The 15,999-nt window shown below is 36.5% G+C and overlaps 3 protein-coding genes across 3 annotated transcripts; all 3 read left to right on the top strand.

The window, feature by feature from the left end:
* The first annotated feature begins 5,385 nt into the window (after nt 1-5,385).
* Nucleotides 5,386-6,877, top strand: LOC113494900. The gene has a single exon (XM_026873417.1). The coding sequence runs from the start codon at nt 5,971-5,973 to the stop codon at nt 6,814-6,816; it is 846 nt and encodes a 281-aa protein (XP_026729218.1). The 5' UTR covers nt 5,386-5,970; the 3' UTR covers nt 6,817-6,877.
* Nucleotides 6,878-8,421: 1,544 nt separating this feature from the next.
* Nucleotides 8,422-10,095, top strand: LOC113495082 (insulin-like growth factor-binding protein complex acid labile subunit). The gene has a single exon (XM_026873676.1). It carries the CDS (start codon nt 8,424-8,426, stop codon nt 9,873-9,875), a length of 1,452 nt encoding a protein of 483 aa, XP_026729477.1. The 5' UTR covers nt 8,422-8,423; the 3' UTR covers nt 9,876-10,095.
* Nucleotides 10,096-13,181: 3,086 nt separating this feature from the next.
* LOC113495341 (leucine-rich repeat-containing protein 70-like) lies at nt 13,182-15,746 on the top strand. The gene is made up of 2 exons (XM_026874022.1): nt 13,182-13,377; nt 13,839-15,746. Exon 2 carries the CDS (start codon nt 13,841-13,843, stop codon nt 15,119-15,121), a length of 1,281 nt encoding a protein of 426 aa, XP_026729823.1. The 5' UTR covers nt 13,182-13,377; nt 13,839-13,840; the 3' UTR covers nt 15,122-15,746.
* The last annotated feature ends 253 nt before the right edge of the window (nt 15,747-15,999 follow it).

The raw sequence follows: 15,999 nt of genomic DNA, 5'->3' as shown, positions 1-15,999 counted from the left end.
GCCCGCAATGATTCAAATCGTTAGTGCGGGGTCGATTTATTAAAAAAGTAAACGAAATTATTTACTTATTAGTGTATGTGTGTGTGTGCTTACGATTTGTTTCGATAAGGATTTTATGATTGATTCTATTGAAAATGTCAGACCACAAAGAAAATAGATCAGCTAATAAATTAAGTCGGGTAAGTTTAAATCATGCTTAATTATTAAGTATTTGTCACTTTGAATTTTAGTCACTTTGACCTATTCTCATGTCATGTCCTCATTTTGATTAGCGTTAACATAAACCGGAAGAGAATTTTATAAATCTAGATACTAAGTCCATCTTCCATGTAATTTATTGGTGTTATCACAAGGTGTACCGTCTTTACGAGGCCCGAGCTTAGCAAGAGATATAAAATATATCTACTTTTTCTGCATTGACGACGTTTATATAACAATTTCGTATTTTTTTTAATACAGAATCATTTAAGATTACTGTTAAATTAATCTTGAACTACTTATAAGCTAAACATGTGCACATTCTAGTACAATTATTATTTAATAATTACTAAAAAAAAAGGAAGTTTGGAATATTTACATAAAACACTTTAATTTGATTTTCTGCACTACAGGGTGAGTGATTTTTTAACTCTTACTTCATAGTACGGAATATTCAACAGAAAATTATATTCCTTAAAATTGGATGGGCAAATAGCTTTGGGTTCCGATAAGTTCCAGTTGGAACTCCAAAATCGTTTCGCACTGCTGGAAACTACGGACAATGTTGACGAAAAAACCGACACAGTGGTTAAAACGCTACAGAGTGTGTCTCGAAGGTTGTTCCCCGGAAAACGCGGAAATAGGGAGTCCAAACTCTCACCAGAGACTCTCGAACTTATGAAGGAAAGACGAGAAACGCCAGATGCCCAGATGTCTTCGTCAGATAGGCGGTCCCTAAACCTGAAAATCAGGAAACTGACGCGACGTGACCTCCGACGCTGCAGCACTCGTAAGATCGAGGCTGCGATTGAACGAAATAGAGGCACCAAAGTCTTCGCTCAGCAATTAGGCAGACCCCATCTGGCGAAACTGAGGACCGGGGATGGCAGGACCGTCACCTCTAAGTTCGAGATTCTGGAGGAAATTGAGAGTTTCTATAGACACCTATACGCATCACGGACGACTAAACCACCGAGACAAGGCGTAGATGACCACAGAGCCCCACTCACGCGCCATTACACCGAGGACATCCCGGATGTCGACCCGGGCGAGGTAGAGGCAGCTCTCAGACAACTAAAGAACAACAAGGCGCCGGGTGATGACGGAATTACAACCGAGCTCCTTAAGGCTGGTGGGACCACAGTCCTGAAAGAGCTAGCGAGTCTCTTTAATTCCGTCATTCACCAAGGCTTAACACCACAAGCGTGGAGTGGGAGTGCGGTGGTTCTGTTCTTCAAGAAAGGAGACAAAACCTTGCTGAAGAATTACAGACCTATCTCACTCCTGAGCCACATTTACAAGTTGTTCTCGAGAGTAGTCACTAACCGCCTCGCTACAAGACTCGACGAGTTCCAGCCACCGGAACAAGCTGGGTTTCGAAAAGGCTTTAGCACCGTAGACCACATCCATACTGTTCGGCAGATTGTGCAGAAAACCAAAGAGTACAATCAGCCGCTGTGTTTGGCCTTTGTGGACTACGAGAAAGCCTTCGACTCCATCGAAACTTGGGCGGTTCTGGATGCCCTGCAACGATGTCGTATTGACTGGCGCTACATCGAGGTGCTGAGATGCTTATATGACACCGCCACCATGACTGTCCAGCTCCATGACCGTAAGACGAATCCGATCGAGCTGCGTCGGGGGGTGAGACAGGGGGATGTTATATCCCCAAAGCTGTTCACCAACGCGCTCGAGGATGTCTTCAAAACTCTGGATTGGACTGGACGGGGTATAAATGTGAACGGTGAGCACATCTCGCACCTTCGATTTGCAGATGACATCGTCATAGTAGCAGAGTCGCTGGACCAGCTAAGCGAGATGCTGCATGGCCTAAATGAAGCTTCACGACTGGTCGGTCTTGGCATGAACTTGGATAAAACCAAGATCATGTTCAATGAACATGTCAGGCCGAGACCGATATATGTCGAAGGATCGTTGCTCGAAGTTGTTCAAGAGTATATCTACCTAGGGCAGGTCATTAAGCTTGGTAGAAACAACTTCGAGCGGGAAATTGATCGGAGAATTCAGTTGGGCTGGGCAGCGTTTAGCAAACTTCGTCGAGTCTTTTCTTCGCCTATACCGCAATGCCTGAAGACGAAAGCATACAACCAGTGCGTCCTACCTGTTATGACTTACGGTGCCGAAACGTGGACATTAACGGTTGGACTAGTCCACAAATTTAAAGTTGCACAGCGGGCTATGGAGCGAGCTATGCTCGGAGTCTCTTTGAAGGATAAAATTCGAAATGAGGTCATCCGACAAAGAACCAAGGTAACCGACATAGCTCGTAGAATTAGCTTGCTGAAGTGGCAATGGGCTGGCCATGTCTGTCGAAGGACCGATAGCCGTTGGAGCAGACGAGTCCTAGAGTGGAGACCGCGGCTCGGCAACCGTAAGGTAGGACGCCCGCCCGCCAGGTGGACCGATGACCTGAGAAAGGTCGCTGGTGGGGACTGGATGCGGAAGGCGGAGGACCGGGTGTTGTGGCGTAAATTGGGAGAGGCCTATGTCCAGCAGTGGACTATGATTGGCTGATTGATTGATTGATTGAAATTGGATGGACTTATCATTTCGTCAGGCAAAAAGGAAATATTCATCTAAGTTGTATTTTGTTGTATTTATTTCATACTTAGTAGGTAAGCCTCATTATCTGACCATATTCTTACCACGCGAATTCCAAAGTGTCTGCTTAAAGCTATAAAAATTTCATAATTATCTAAACCAGCGTCAGATGGTTATGCAAACCAGGCGTCTGCATAACCAACGGGATTGTCCGAAAATATTAGGGATTATATTATCAGTAAAACCGAGTGTCAGATCACTCGGTTCCGCTTAAGTAAAGCGGTAGGAGTCATTAGATGATTCTCATCCTCTGCACAAAATACGTAGGTATTTTGCCCAATAACTACTATCCATTATATTATACTATCTATTTTATTTACAGTACATAGTGTTACTATGTAATACTGTTTCCAGACAGGCATGGTGTGTGATAAACAGTTTTGAGCTGAATCAGTGAGACTGGACGTTATTTTCAACATATGTAACGCCCTTTATGAACGGCAGTTTCATATTTTCATGATCGTAAGCGACCACCCATCAAAATCAAAACCTAAGAAACGATAGCTTAACTTTTCTTCGATCAATTCAAAAAACTTTTACCCACCTTTAAATGTAATCCAATAACTGACACAAATTCTTGACTATAAGGTAACGGGTTGATATCCAATTATTATTGATCCGGCGTCCAACAACCTTATGGAATACTAATGGGGTTACCATTTGTGTCCCATAGTTCCGCCACGGTGAAAGTGATGGCAACACTATTAATTATATTAATGAGCCTCGAATTTCGATTCGCCGGTTTAGGAATAAAAGCTTTGGATTTTGTAGGTTGGTAGCCAGTTGGTGTCGGTATGTTGGTTCAAGTTGTGAACGCTTTACCGCTTGACTTTTCGCTAACGACCTCTTTTTTGAATTTTTAACATTGTTATCGTTAACGTATTCTTGAGCCCCTTTGAAAGTTATGATTTTGGTGCTGAACACACCAGTATACATCGAAGTAATTAGCACGCATAGTAAGGAGTAATGTATTTGCTTGCTTCGATTAGTCCGCGCTATGGTCGTCCACTTAGGATTTTAACTCTCTGAAAGGGCGTTTGATCCTCTGTGGTCATTGACGTTATTACCGACAGACCTATATACCTAGGCTAGGTGATAAGAGCAATCATTAAAAATCGAAGGTATCATAATTTCGTTCTTTCTTCCGTTTAAATCATTATTCAAGGGATTCACTAATTTTCTAAGGAGGTTTCCTTAGATGATTATAAAGATTTCACGGTTTTCTGGGAGCCTACATTCAGTGTCCATCTGGCACTTGTCTCCACTGTTGTAGTGCCATCCATGGAGGCCTATCGCCAAGTATGGAAAAGTAATATTATTGCAATGGAAAAACGTGACAGCGGAATTCATAATGAAGAGCGGCGTCTTGTTCCCACAACTGTAGTCCTTTATATTACTTTTAAACGTGGCCATAAGCTATATGCTTTGAGCTGCTTTTGCTTTCTCAAGAACACAAGAAGTCTTTCATGTTAAATAAAGACTAATAATTACCTGTATTATTTTTGTATCTAGACAAGACATGTCAAGTTTCCAAGTGTATTCCTAACGCCTTTTTTTTAGTGAGACAAGACCGCCTCGCCTTCCCTTCATTCGTGTAAACCAGTATCTTGAAGAAAATCGTCAATTATAGCTGAGAAACTAAAGCTCGATATGACCCATTAAATACATAACTACGGCCATATTTTTAAAATTATAACGATTTAATTGAGTAGATGATAAATAAATTTTTGTAGGTCACTACCAACAGCTACCTACGCAAACTTTAATATACAATGTTCGAATATTTTGAATAACTTCATTCATCTTGTATGGAATGGAATTACTCAGATGTGACGTACTTAGGTGGGCATTACTGTATGCTGATGTCATAATTGAAATGTGACGTCATTATATCCGTCACGATGTGTTTAATCTCTACCAATATCCGAAATGATCCGAAATGTGTATAGTTCTTTCGGATATCCAGTAATTTTGGTTACCGTAACGGGGCCCATGCTTGGTACTTCCATAAGTTGGAGCGACTCAATCAACGATGTTCATTACTTATAAAGTTATAATATAATACTCCACAATTTTCACACAGCGCCATCTAGTCTCAAACGAAGCAAAGATTTTATGAGTAGTTGACAACTGATAAACATACATATACAGTTCTAATACATACAAATCTAGTAAGTATAAAAAACTTATATCCATACACAGAACAAATGACTATACTCATCATATAAACATTTGTCCTGGGTGGGAATCGAACCATCGACCTCTGGTTTAGCAGTCAGGGCCACTAACCACTCGACCAACAGATTAGTATTCGTAGTATTTATTAGATTTACACGATTGATTACTTGCCTTGAACTAAAGTAGGTTTCATATATTCCGTGGAATGTTTACAGAGTTAGATCACTGTTGACATTCATCATATAACTGAAGCATTCCATTCGTTAAATAAATAGTTATGAATCTGCCTTAAGAAAGTTATTGTAATATTACTGGTCCTTCATCTTATAATAAATGAGGAATGTAATAAAAATGCTAATTTTCCCACCATTGTTACAATTATTATGAACTATGATAGATGCAGCTGTCTGTCTATAAAAGTCTTTGTAGTGATAATTAGATACTAAATAATGCTTAAACTATTGAAGAATAATCCAGTAATCCTATGAAACAAAACGCTTTCATCGTCATTCACTGATTTTAACACAATTGAAACTGTACCAAGTATAAATCATGTTTAAGTCAGTACAAATGATTGGAGCGTCCAATATTGCTATCATAAATTAAGGCAAAAATGATCCAAAGCTCGTCCGCCAGCTATCAGCAGGTTATAAAACACCGTTACCGTTTATCTCCTTTACAAGCGTAGTAATGTCAACATTACAATGCAAACTGCATTAAGACCCACGCCAGCCAATCAATTCAGCTTATAATAAATTCATTGCCACGCCTAGGAAGCGCAAGCAAACCAAAAGTAAGGAGCGAAGCCCACACTTGGCGCGCTGAGGCCAACCGTTCCAGCGCCGTATGACCGGCCGCTTAGTGCCATGAGCGTCATCACCGGTGACACTAGCGTCCGTGTAAAATTCTAGTTCAGTGATACGAATTTTCATCGCCTTATTTAACACAACACCAAATATAGATACCATAAACATGTCTAAGTTGACCGTCACAAACTTCAGTAAACGAACTGGAAGCCCTTTCCAAAAGGCCAAGGAGTCTCCCGAAAAGGTTGTGCACGAAGAAGTCATCGAGAAGAGCACGTTTGAGAAGCAGAAGGAGAAGCAAAGTGAACTCATTCAAAAGGTAAATAAGAAGGCCGCGGAATATCAGTCCAATAAACCCAGCTCAGGTGTGTTCACCGAGGTCGTCACTCACGGCGCATTCACATCTAAAACAAATACGAAGACCTCCACTAACATCAGTACACCTAAAGTTGAAAGCCCGACTCCCCCGAAAACAAACGGATCGAATGGATCAAAGTCTTTACTCGGGTTCCCATCGTCCGCTAACGATTTAGCTCTCGACGCGAAATCCGACTTAGAATCAGACGCAAACATATCAAAAGATGTAAAAGATAAAGTGATCGAGAAACTATTTGCACTCGTCTCGATGGTACAACACACGTACGAGTCAAAAGTGAGAATAATGACTGAGTTCGAAAAATACAAAGACACGCACATGAGGAATGAAACGCGAAGGGAGAAGGAACATTCAGAACAACTCTACAAACTAAACATGAACTTTCAAAATGAAGTGGTTCAAGCTATACAGAGGCTGAAAAGTGAGTTAGATATTACGAGAAATGTTAGTAAGAATGTTGAAGAAAGTAGTAGTAGTACTAGTTTGAAAGATACTTCAATAGATTTCAATACATATGAGATGCAAGATCCCGAAACTGATAAAAGTAATAGGGTTGACGAACAAGAAACGTCGGAGCGTAATACGCCGCGACTTGAAGATGAGAATTCACACAGTGATGTAATTAAAGATGAGTAATATTAATGTTCTCATTGAAATTTAAATACAATTAGTCATAAAATAAATACATGTTCTCTTTTTTCGTGTTTTTTTTCGTAGATACCTACTTTAGTAAGCTAGAAACAACAATATAAAACTAATGCCTATTCGCACTAATTGTCGTACGTGATTCATTAATATGCAGGATAGTTATTTACTCAAGGATATGGTCGTTAGGTACAGAGCCAAGAAAATGATGAAGGCTATAAAAAGTACAAACTTTTCTTCCTAATTATGGATCGCAAAAGGAAGTTTAGACTCCTAAATGATTAAGATCCTATAAGACAGGTTACAAGTTTTTCTGTACTCAAATGAGTTGTCGGTCAAGGTTGATAAATACTAATGAATATTAGTCGAGTAGGTGGCTGTAGGTGTATATTTAACGCCGGTATTAACTCACTATGATGTAAGTGCAGCAGCAACCAATATTGACTCATAATTAACTACGTAAACTTAAAAAAGCGCCATCTAGCGCGTTTAATGATGACTACTTCGACTTAGCTTGTGGCTTGAACTAAATCGATAAAGCTCTTTTAGATACCGTAAAACGGGGTGAATAGAGGGTTTTTTGGGGTGGATAGAAACAGAGTTTTTATTAAAATTTGGACGTTTAACTAGACAAAACATAAAGATTATACGCAAACTCACAAGTGTTTCATAAAGTAACTGTGTCTAAGCATTTTAATGTAAGAAAATATTCATGTAACCCCCTAAAAACACTATTCTCTATTCACCCCTTGAAACTCTATTCACCCCGTTTTACCGTAGTAGATGTGTTTGTTTAATTCTGATAAGAATTAGGATTATATTAAACAATTCGTGAAAAAAGCGAGGTAATCTGTAAATGATGTTTTTGATCAGAAGAAAAGGACAAAAGCAGAAACAAAAGTGAGTGCAGCAGCCAGCCTTAGATATAACAAAGTAGAAGTTTCTACATTGACAAGTAATTTGTTTAAACATTGTTATAAAAAATTGTTGACAGATTGTCACTATAATACCACTTTTGTGTTTTTCTGCACACATAACATTACAAGATGTAATTCCCAAAGTCCCCAAATTAATAAATCCAAAAAACCTATCCTCTTGCCCAAAAGCAAATAGTGCAAAATTCACCAATATTTGTTCAGTAGTTCGGGAGATAAGTACCGTGAAGTGTTTACCAATCACAGCTCCGAACGATCAGTTTATTTTTTCCTCATTATCTCCATAGTTCATGACATTACATTTACATTACTTCCTATAACTATATCTACTCTGAGTAGATATAGTTGCCGGCAGTCTATAAGTTGACAATGTTGTGTTTTCAAACTTTGGAAAACCTATAAATATCTTAATATGTGCTTGGTGATAAGCTGTGATATCATGACAGTGATTATTTATAATTATTTTCTGTATGTTTTGTAGTGTCTATGTATATAAGGTAAATGGTTGATTTGTATAGTAATGCTCAGTCAGGATTGTTTTACTTCTGGTTTTTAAAGTATCTAAAGATTTTTTGATAGCGTATAAAATTTTAGTAAATAGGAGTATCTTTATTTATTAAACTGAAAAAAAAATTTTACGTTCTTTTCCCAGTTTGTGTGCTAATGATCTATTTCAATTCTGTCTGTACCAAAATGTCTCTTCTTGATAGTCAGGTCATTGGACTCAAACACGTATTACTAATTGTATACTCACGATTCATATTTTTATTGAAAAAAACTTCATATTTACTTTCTCTGTTTTCAGATATGTTTACACATCATCTTATCATTTTGCTGACAGTATTAATCATCTCCAAAGCAGACTTAACATGTAAAACGATGAACGATAGTCTAGTTTCATGTACTGCTGACACAACGGGCAACGTACTAGCAAGAAATATAGTCTCTGACAATATATACACAACTGTAATCACAATAAGGTCATGCCGGATATCTGAAGTGGAAAATGAAGCTTTTAGTAATCTAACTGCTCTAGAATATCTAGATTTATCTCGAAACAAAATTCAAATATTAAACTTTGGCGTTTTTGAGGACACACAACTACTCATTTCTCTTAATTTATCGTACAATCAATTGGCTAATTTACCTATTGGAATTTTTGATCAGATGACTCGTCTCACTCATTTAGATCTTAAAGTGAATAAAATTAACACACTCGTCTTTGGTATTTTCGACAAATTACGAGAATTGGAGTATGTGGATCTCTCTGACAATGACATTATGGGCCGAGAGCTGCATCCCCGTTTATTTGACAATAGACCTTTTATAAAATTTATAGATTTTTCTAGAAACGATATGATTGCTGCCCCTGGGAACTGGTTGCAAACATTCCAATCTTTGCAAGTCCTAAATCTTAACGGATGCTTCCTAAACGAAATTCCTGCTTTTGCAATCAAACCAAATCTGAGACCATTAAAACAACTTGTCTTATCCAATAACCAAATATCGAATTTACAAAACGAGTCCTTATTTGTACATTTGGAGAATTTAGAGCACTTAGATTTATCCCACAATATAATTGGAAAATTCCTGAAAATTAAACACAAGAAGAAGAAGAAAAGGAAGAAGAATATCGATGGAGAAATTTTTCAACCGTTAAGAAAATTGAAAACCATTCTACTAAATAATAGCAAAGTTAAGATAATACCTGAAACTCTATTCCGGAACATTCCCAAACTAACGAAAATCGATTTAAGTGTAAATAAGATTGAAGAAGTACCTCTAAATGCATTTAAGGGAAGCCCACTGAAAGATCTGAATCTATCGAACAACAGGATCACATATTTACAAGACAACTTTTGTCTGGATTTAATGAGATCTGGAAGCAAATTAAACAAGTTTTTGTTCGACTCAAATCCTTGGCAATGTGCGTGTCTAACGGAATTTCTCAGAGAAGTGAAAATATTAGGTATCGAATACAACAGTGCAAAGTATGAAAGAAAAGAACTAGTCTGTGTGACGTCTACAGAATTTATTTGTAAAAGAAACCCAAATGTGATCGATATGTATGTGAATACGTACAGACAACTTATGGGTTCAACTGCAATGTTATAAGATGATGAATAGCGATAGCTCTTATAACATTAGCCTATATACATCCCACTGCTGGGCACAGGCCTCTTTTTGTTACGGGGAGATTTGAGTATTGATCACACATTGTTTGTGTACATGCTTGTGCACCATAGTATCTCAAATGGCTGGTACAATTGTGTGATTGAAGATAGTGCAGTCAGTGATCCTATTTTCTTGTACATATATATATATACTAGCTGACCCAGCAAACGTTGTTTTGCCGATTTTTTTTCTAGTTGTATGTAGTTTTAATGCCACATTATAAAAACAAACAATTTCGTCCAAAAAATAAAATATTTTTTTTTAGTGTCTGCAACCCTTATCACTTAGGGGTATAAAAATAGATGTTGTTCTATTCTCAGACCTACAGAATACGCATATAAAATTTGGTAAAAATCGGTTAAGCCGTTTCGGAGGAGTACGGTAACTAACATCGTGACATGGGAATTTTATATATAAGATGTACAAGAAAATATTTAAATATATTTAAATTTGGATTTTCTTTAAACAAGATGCCCAGGTGTTAGAAGTTGATTACATTACAATGTAATATGGTTAGCTATACAGTAGAAGTGTGGAGCAACTGGTGTTTATTTGTTATTGAATTATAAGTATACTATAATAAAGCAAGGACTCGAATGTAAGTGACACAAATAGTTTGTATTGTATGAGCAAATTAGCACAGAATATTCATTTTCCTCTTAGATAAGACCGTACGGTGGATGGTGTTTACGAGGGCGGAGCTTTGGACTACAACTTGTAATAACATTACAATATTCTGCGTATTCAAAAATTAATCTTTTGACACGGTATTATGCGATTTTTTAAAGTAGGCTGGAGTTGAAATCGGATCGGCAACGTGTCTGTCATTTTCACGACTAATCTAAAGGATTCAGAACGGACTGTGTACTCATAGCGACGAATTGTATGCCAAAGTATTCGGTCGACGAACTAGAAATAGAAGTCTTCAGTTTATAAAACTGATTGATTCTAATACCTGTGAGACGCTACAACATGTTTGACCTAAAACTATGAATTTGACTCGTAATTTGAATCATGCTTGATTGTTTACGAAGCTCATTTGACATGTTTGACAAACATTAACTCGACACTTGATCAATGAAATCTTTTATTTATGTTGTGTCGCTCTTTTTGTACTGATTTCTCTGATTACATGGTATCTTTGAGGTACCCAGGTTAATGAAAGATTGACGAAAGTTATAAGCTGTTGAGCATTAAATGTAGGTTAAAATATAGCAAGTGTGTTTCTAGAGGCTCTCTAGCGTGAGGATAGCCGGAGCGTTTAATTTTGTCGTCAAATAAATTATTATGCCCTGGACCGTGAGAGAGACCATTGTATCGTATATAGACCAGGGCCCCGATTCTGCTATTTACAACGTCTGATGAATTAATAGCAGTTGGATTAAATTTGAGGATGACTATACTCTTAAGTTTTTTGCCAACACAATAATTTCAAATACATAGTATTGACCATGAGTGTTCCTCCCCGTTTTAAATTTCCAATTATTGTGTTAGAAAAATGCTTATAATAATACGAATGCTAATTTAATCATTCATCGCCCATTGTAAATAGCAGAATCGGGACCCTGAGTATAGTAAATCCCTGATTCAGATCTACTTGGTTCATAGGATCTGCACCTTCGTTCTTTCAAATAAACGATTGTGTGACAGTGTTATTCATCCGTCAAAAAATCTCTTCACTTACATTCCTATATCGTAGTTCTCTTCAAAATATTTTCACATTTCTTACATACTAGAATTAAAAATAATTGATAAGTTGGAATGTTATTGTTTTAATAACACATTTATGGTTAGTCGGTGTTCAAACGTAGATACTTTTTGTTGCCAAGGCACGCCATTATACGGAATTGTGGTTGCTGATTAATATATAGAAGATCAGCCTTATTTATACGTAAAAATTGTTAATAATCTTGATTTATGTAACCATTCAAAACATTTATTGAATAATTGAAGGACTGTTATGTTGAAGTCGAATATTTTATTTGGTAATTATTGTTTTGACTTCTTTATTCTGTTTTACATCGGTTTTAGACACTTTCATTTTTAAACCGAGTTTCTTTTCACAAAAAAAAACACACCAAGTTCTGTCGAATTTTGTGTTTTTCTAGTTTTTTCTAATATTCATCTGTGCCCAGTCGTGGGAGGACAAAGGCTGTGGATGATGATGATATAAAAAATAATCGTGCTTTTTACAAAAACATTTGTGTGGTTGGGAATCAAGAAAAAGACACACTAAGTTCTGTAGAATTTTGTTTTTCTGTAGCTTTTCGATAATTAATTGCTTGCTTGTTGCCTCAAACTGCCAAAATATCCACATGTGCGCCCTGCCTAAGATTAAGCCTATTGTTGTGATATCATGAGACACTGCTATGTTGACATAATATTGTAAGAGAATAAGAATTGTACCTAAACTTACTATTGTTATAAGTGACCGATATGTAAATAATAAATAAATACTTCAAGTAATTGTTTTATTTGAAATTGCGAATCCAAATTTATATATCACGCAAAGTTGTAGAGCTAAACCGAAGGATTTTAATTGGATCCAGATAATTAGTAGGGATACATGGCAAAGCAAGGAGATTAGGGAATATACAATATAGGCCGAATTGAGAACCTCTCCTTTTTAAATTGGGTATTGAAAAGTTTATTTCTTTCTTATTTATGAATAATGAAATGGATAAATAAAACTTTAACTTAGAAAAAAAAGACCGATTTCAGAAAAGAAAATCTATTATGGATAGTTAGATACGTTAATAATGTCAGTAAGTTTGTTGGAACTATTAAATCAATAAACACACCATTTATAGAAAATTTAATTGAACAGGTCAACGCATTTTTGAATAGCCTTATGCTTACATAGCAAACACTATGAGTCAACAATTTGGCTGTATCAGGGCCCTTCATACAAACAGGCAAGCATGTATCAAGCAATTGAGCGATACACTGAGATTCTGAGATCCTTTCGTCAAATATGTTGTTTGCCGGGAAAACCCGAGTCGCTACGAAGTCAAAACAAGTTACCACAGACTATACTTACTCATAATACGCTATATTTACAATTATAACTAAAGGCGCATTTAGACGTCGCGGAAAACAAGTGCGAATTGCTATTCATTGCCTGGCCGCACTACTCTTGCAACAAAAGTGAACTTAAGTCGTCGGCAATGTATATCTACTTGTACAATATTCCTCGCATCGTTTGAATGAGTCCATAAGAGTTTAAACTTCATTCGTTCTTGCTCCTATCTTACTTTTGCAGTCACAGAGAGACTACTCTCGCGAAACGACCGGCTGATAAAATCTTGTGTCAATTGTTTTTATTTTTCACGAGGGTCGTTTAAATAAGTTCGAAAAATGATAACCTGCCAGTTGTGATATTAATTAATGGTGATTATTTGGTGAAAAGTTTTTATTTGCTCTGGATTGAGAGACTTATAAGGTAAATTATTGCTTTTTTTGTTGTGTGTACGTTTGTATCTAACTTATTATGTGTCAGAGTTTGTTTAGGTTAAGTTTGTTATTTTGAAACTTGTTTTGATTTGATGGGTAACCTATTGTATTCTTAATTGAGTGTTTAAGAAATAATAAGGGGATTAAACAATAAAGATTTTCACCAAAATGGTTTTAAATGTGACTATGGATTGCTCCCCATAGGTTATTTTTTTAAATTCAAATAAATATTTGGTATCAACTCACAAATATATAAAATCTAGTTTTTTTAGTTTAAAATAAGTATAGAAAACGACACACAAACGAAATAGTTTCTAAATGTTAATCACTTTTCAATATCGGTTCAGCAGATTTAGAAATTACAACCTAGCCATCTTTAGCTCTGAAATATGTATAATCTAAAGCTCAGATTTAGAGCACCTCTCTTAATAAATTCTTTATCACTTCCAGAAATGTCTGCATCCTGGTCATCCTTCATTTTGCTGACTCTACTGATCCTTATTGAAGCAAGACCGAAATGTACCACAACTGGAACTGTAGTCGTGTGTACCGCCAGCAAAACGGACTACAAACTGGTGAGAGGACTGGTCTCCGATAACACCCACACTACAGTTGTCAAATTAAAAGGATGTAGGATAATAGATGTGGATTACGAGTCTTTCAATAACCTGACCTCCCTAAAACACCTAGATTTGTCTGTAAACAAAATACAAAAACTAAAACTCGGTGTTATTGATGAACCGACACAACTCACGCATCTGAATTTATCCTACAACCAGCTCACTGGGTTCCCTCTCGGCCTCTTCGACCAAGTAACTCATATAACCCATCTGGATTTAAAAGGAAATAAAATCAGCAATCTCGAGTTGGGAGTTTTCGATTCGTTGCACGGTTTGAAAGTTTTGGATTTGTCCAGTAATAATCTTGTGGGGAGAGATCTCAACCCTTACGTCTTCGACCAGAGCACACACATTATCTGGTTAGACTATTCACGAAACGACATGAACAATGCCCCTCAGAATCTGTTGCATGCACTTGATTCGTTACAATTCCTGAACCTTGACAGATGCTTCCTTACCGAAGTGCCTGCGTTCGCAATCAAGTCCAACCTCAGAACAATGAGGCATCTCATTCTTTCAACGAACCAAATATCGAATCTAGACAATTCAGCGATTTTCGTTAATCTGGACAACTTGGAGATCTTGGACTTATCCTACAATTTAATAGAGCACATTAATGGTGATATCCTAGCACCACTCAAGAAGCTACAAAAGATTGTCTTGAGAAGTAACAAAATTAAAACAATACCTAATGACCTATTCCGGAACATCCCGAAGTTAATAACAATAGATTTGTTCGGGAATCTGATTGAAGATGTACCTGTGAATGCCTTTAGAGGATCCCCATTGAAGAATCTGAATCTATCGAATAATAAAATAACATATCTACAAGATAATTTTTGCCTCGAGTTAATGAATTCCGGAGGTCAATTGAAGAAGTTCCTGTTCGACCCTAATCCTTGGCAATGTGCCTGCCTCATGGACTTGCTCAGAGAAGTGAAAAGACTAGGAATTGAATACAACAGTGCGAAGTACAATGGAAGAGATCCTGTTTGTGTGACTTGGAATGAATTTACATGCAATCGACAATCGAACGCTAATGAAAATTATATTGACGCGTATCATGAAATTAAAAGTACAAAAAAGATCTTGTGGTCAAATCACGGAACTTAAATAAATATAATGATAATGGAGAAAATCTACTGCCAGAGTACGCTTGAGACAAGTTATAAAACTAAGTCATATGTAACTTGTGAGGCATATTTTTCTTTCTGCTTCCGTTTTTCGTGGCGAGACTGGAAAGTGAGACATTTACTTTTATGTTTTACAACATGGTATAAAAGCAATAAAATGGGAGACAAAGTTTTTAGTAGTGACAGTACGCGTAACTCAAATATACTACCGCTTCTTTAAGAATGGGTGAAACTTATAACAGCGCCATCTATAATTTTACGACTGAATTATATGCAACATTGCCAATCAGAGAGGAAGAACAGTAACGACATCTCTTATCATTCTCAGTACTCACGTTGCAATTAGTTCTAAGTTTCTTACATAGATGTCTCTATGACAAATTTTTCTTGCGTTGATTTTTTAGAAATCTTATTGCATTTTAAGTATGTTAACGTTTAAGTCAGAGCTTTTCTTTTTTTTTCTGTTTGTTAATTAGACTTAAATAGATAATAAATTCTTTTTTTGATAAGTTTCGTTTGCTTTAATAGTTGCTTATTCCGATAGGATTTAACGTAACAATCTTACCTACGAAAAACATTTTAAATTATTAAAAACATAAATTGATTTTTAGTTTTGGTAATTATTATTCTTTAATATCTCAGCTATACCTAAAGTTAATATGTTTATTATTTTCAGTTCAGATGTGAGGTCTGCGTATACGTGGTATAAGTAGTAAGCAGTTAAAGCCTGCGCTCAAACTAATTACAAAGAACTAATCAATAAATAGTCGCTAAATAAAAAAACTACATAATAAACTAAAGTATACCTCTTCGTAACTAGTTTACTAATGTTCAAAAACGAAAACGTTCACCCATCTA

The sequence above is a fragment of the Trichoplusia ni genome, chromosome 6 (genome assembly GCF_003590095.1).
Source record: "Trichoplusia ni isolate ovarian cell line Hi5 chromosome 6, tn1, whole genome shotgun sequence".
NCBI lineage: Eukaryota > Metazoa > Arthropoda > Insecta > Lepidoptera > Noctuidae > Trichoplusia > Trichoplusia ni.
This window is presented reverse-complemented; position numbering and strand designations above follow the sequence as displayed.

Coding starts and splice junctions, on each gene's coding strand:
- LOC113494900 (XM_026873417.1), top strand. CDS start 5,971: ATGTCTAAGTTGACCGTCACAAACTTCAGTAAACGAACTGGAAGCCCT.
- LOC113495082 (XM_026873676.1), top strand. CDS start 8,424: ATGATCTATTTCAATTCTGTCTGTACCAAAATGTCTCTTCTTGATAGT.
- LOC113495341 (XM_026874022.1), top strand. CDS start 13,841: ATGTCTGCATCCTGGTCATCCTTCATTTTGCTGACTCTACTGATCCTT.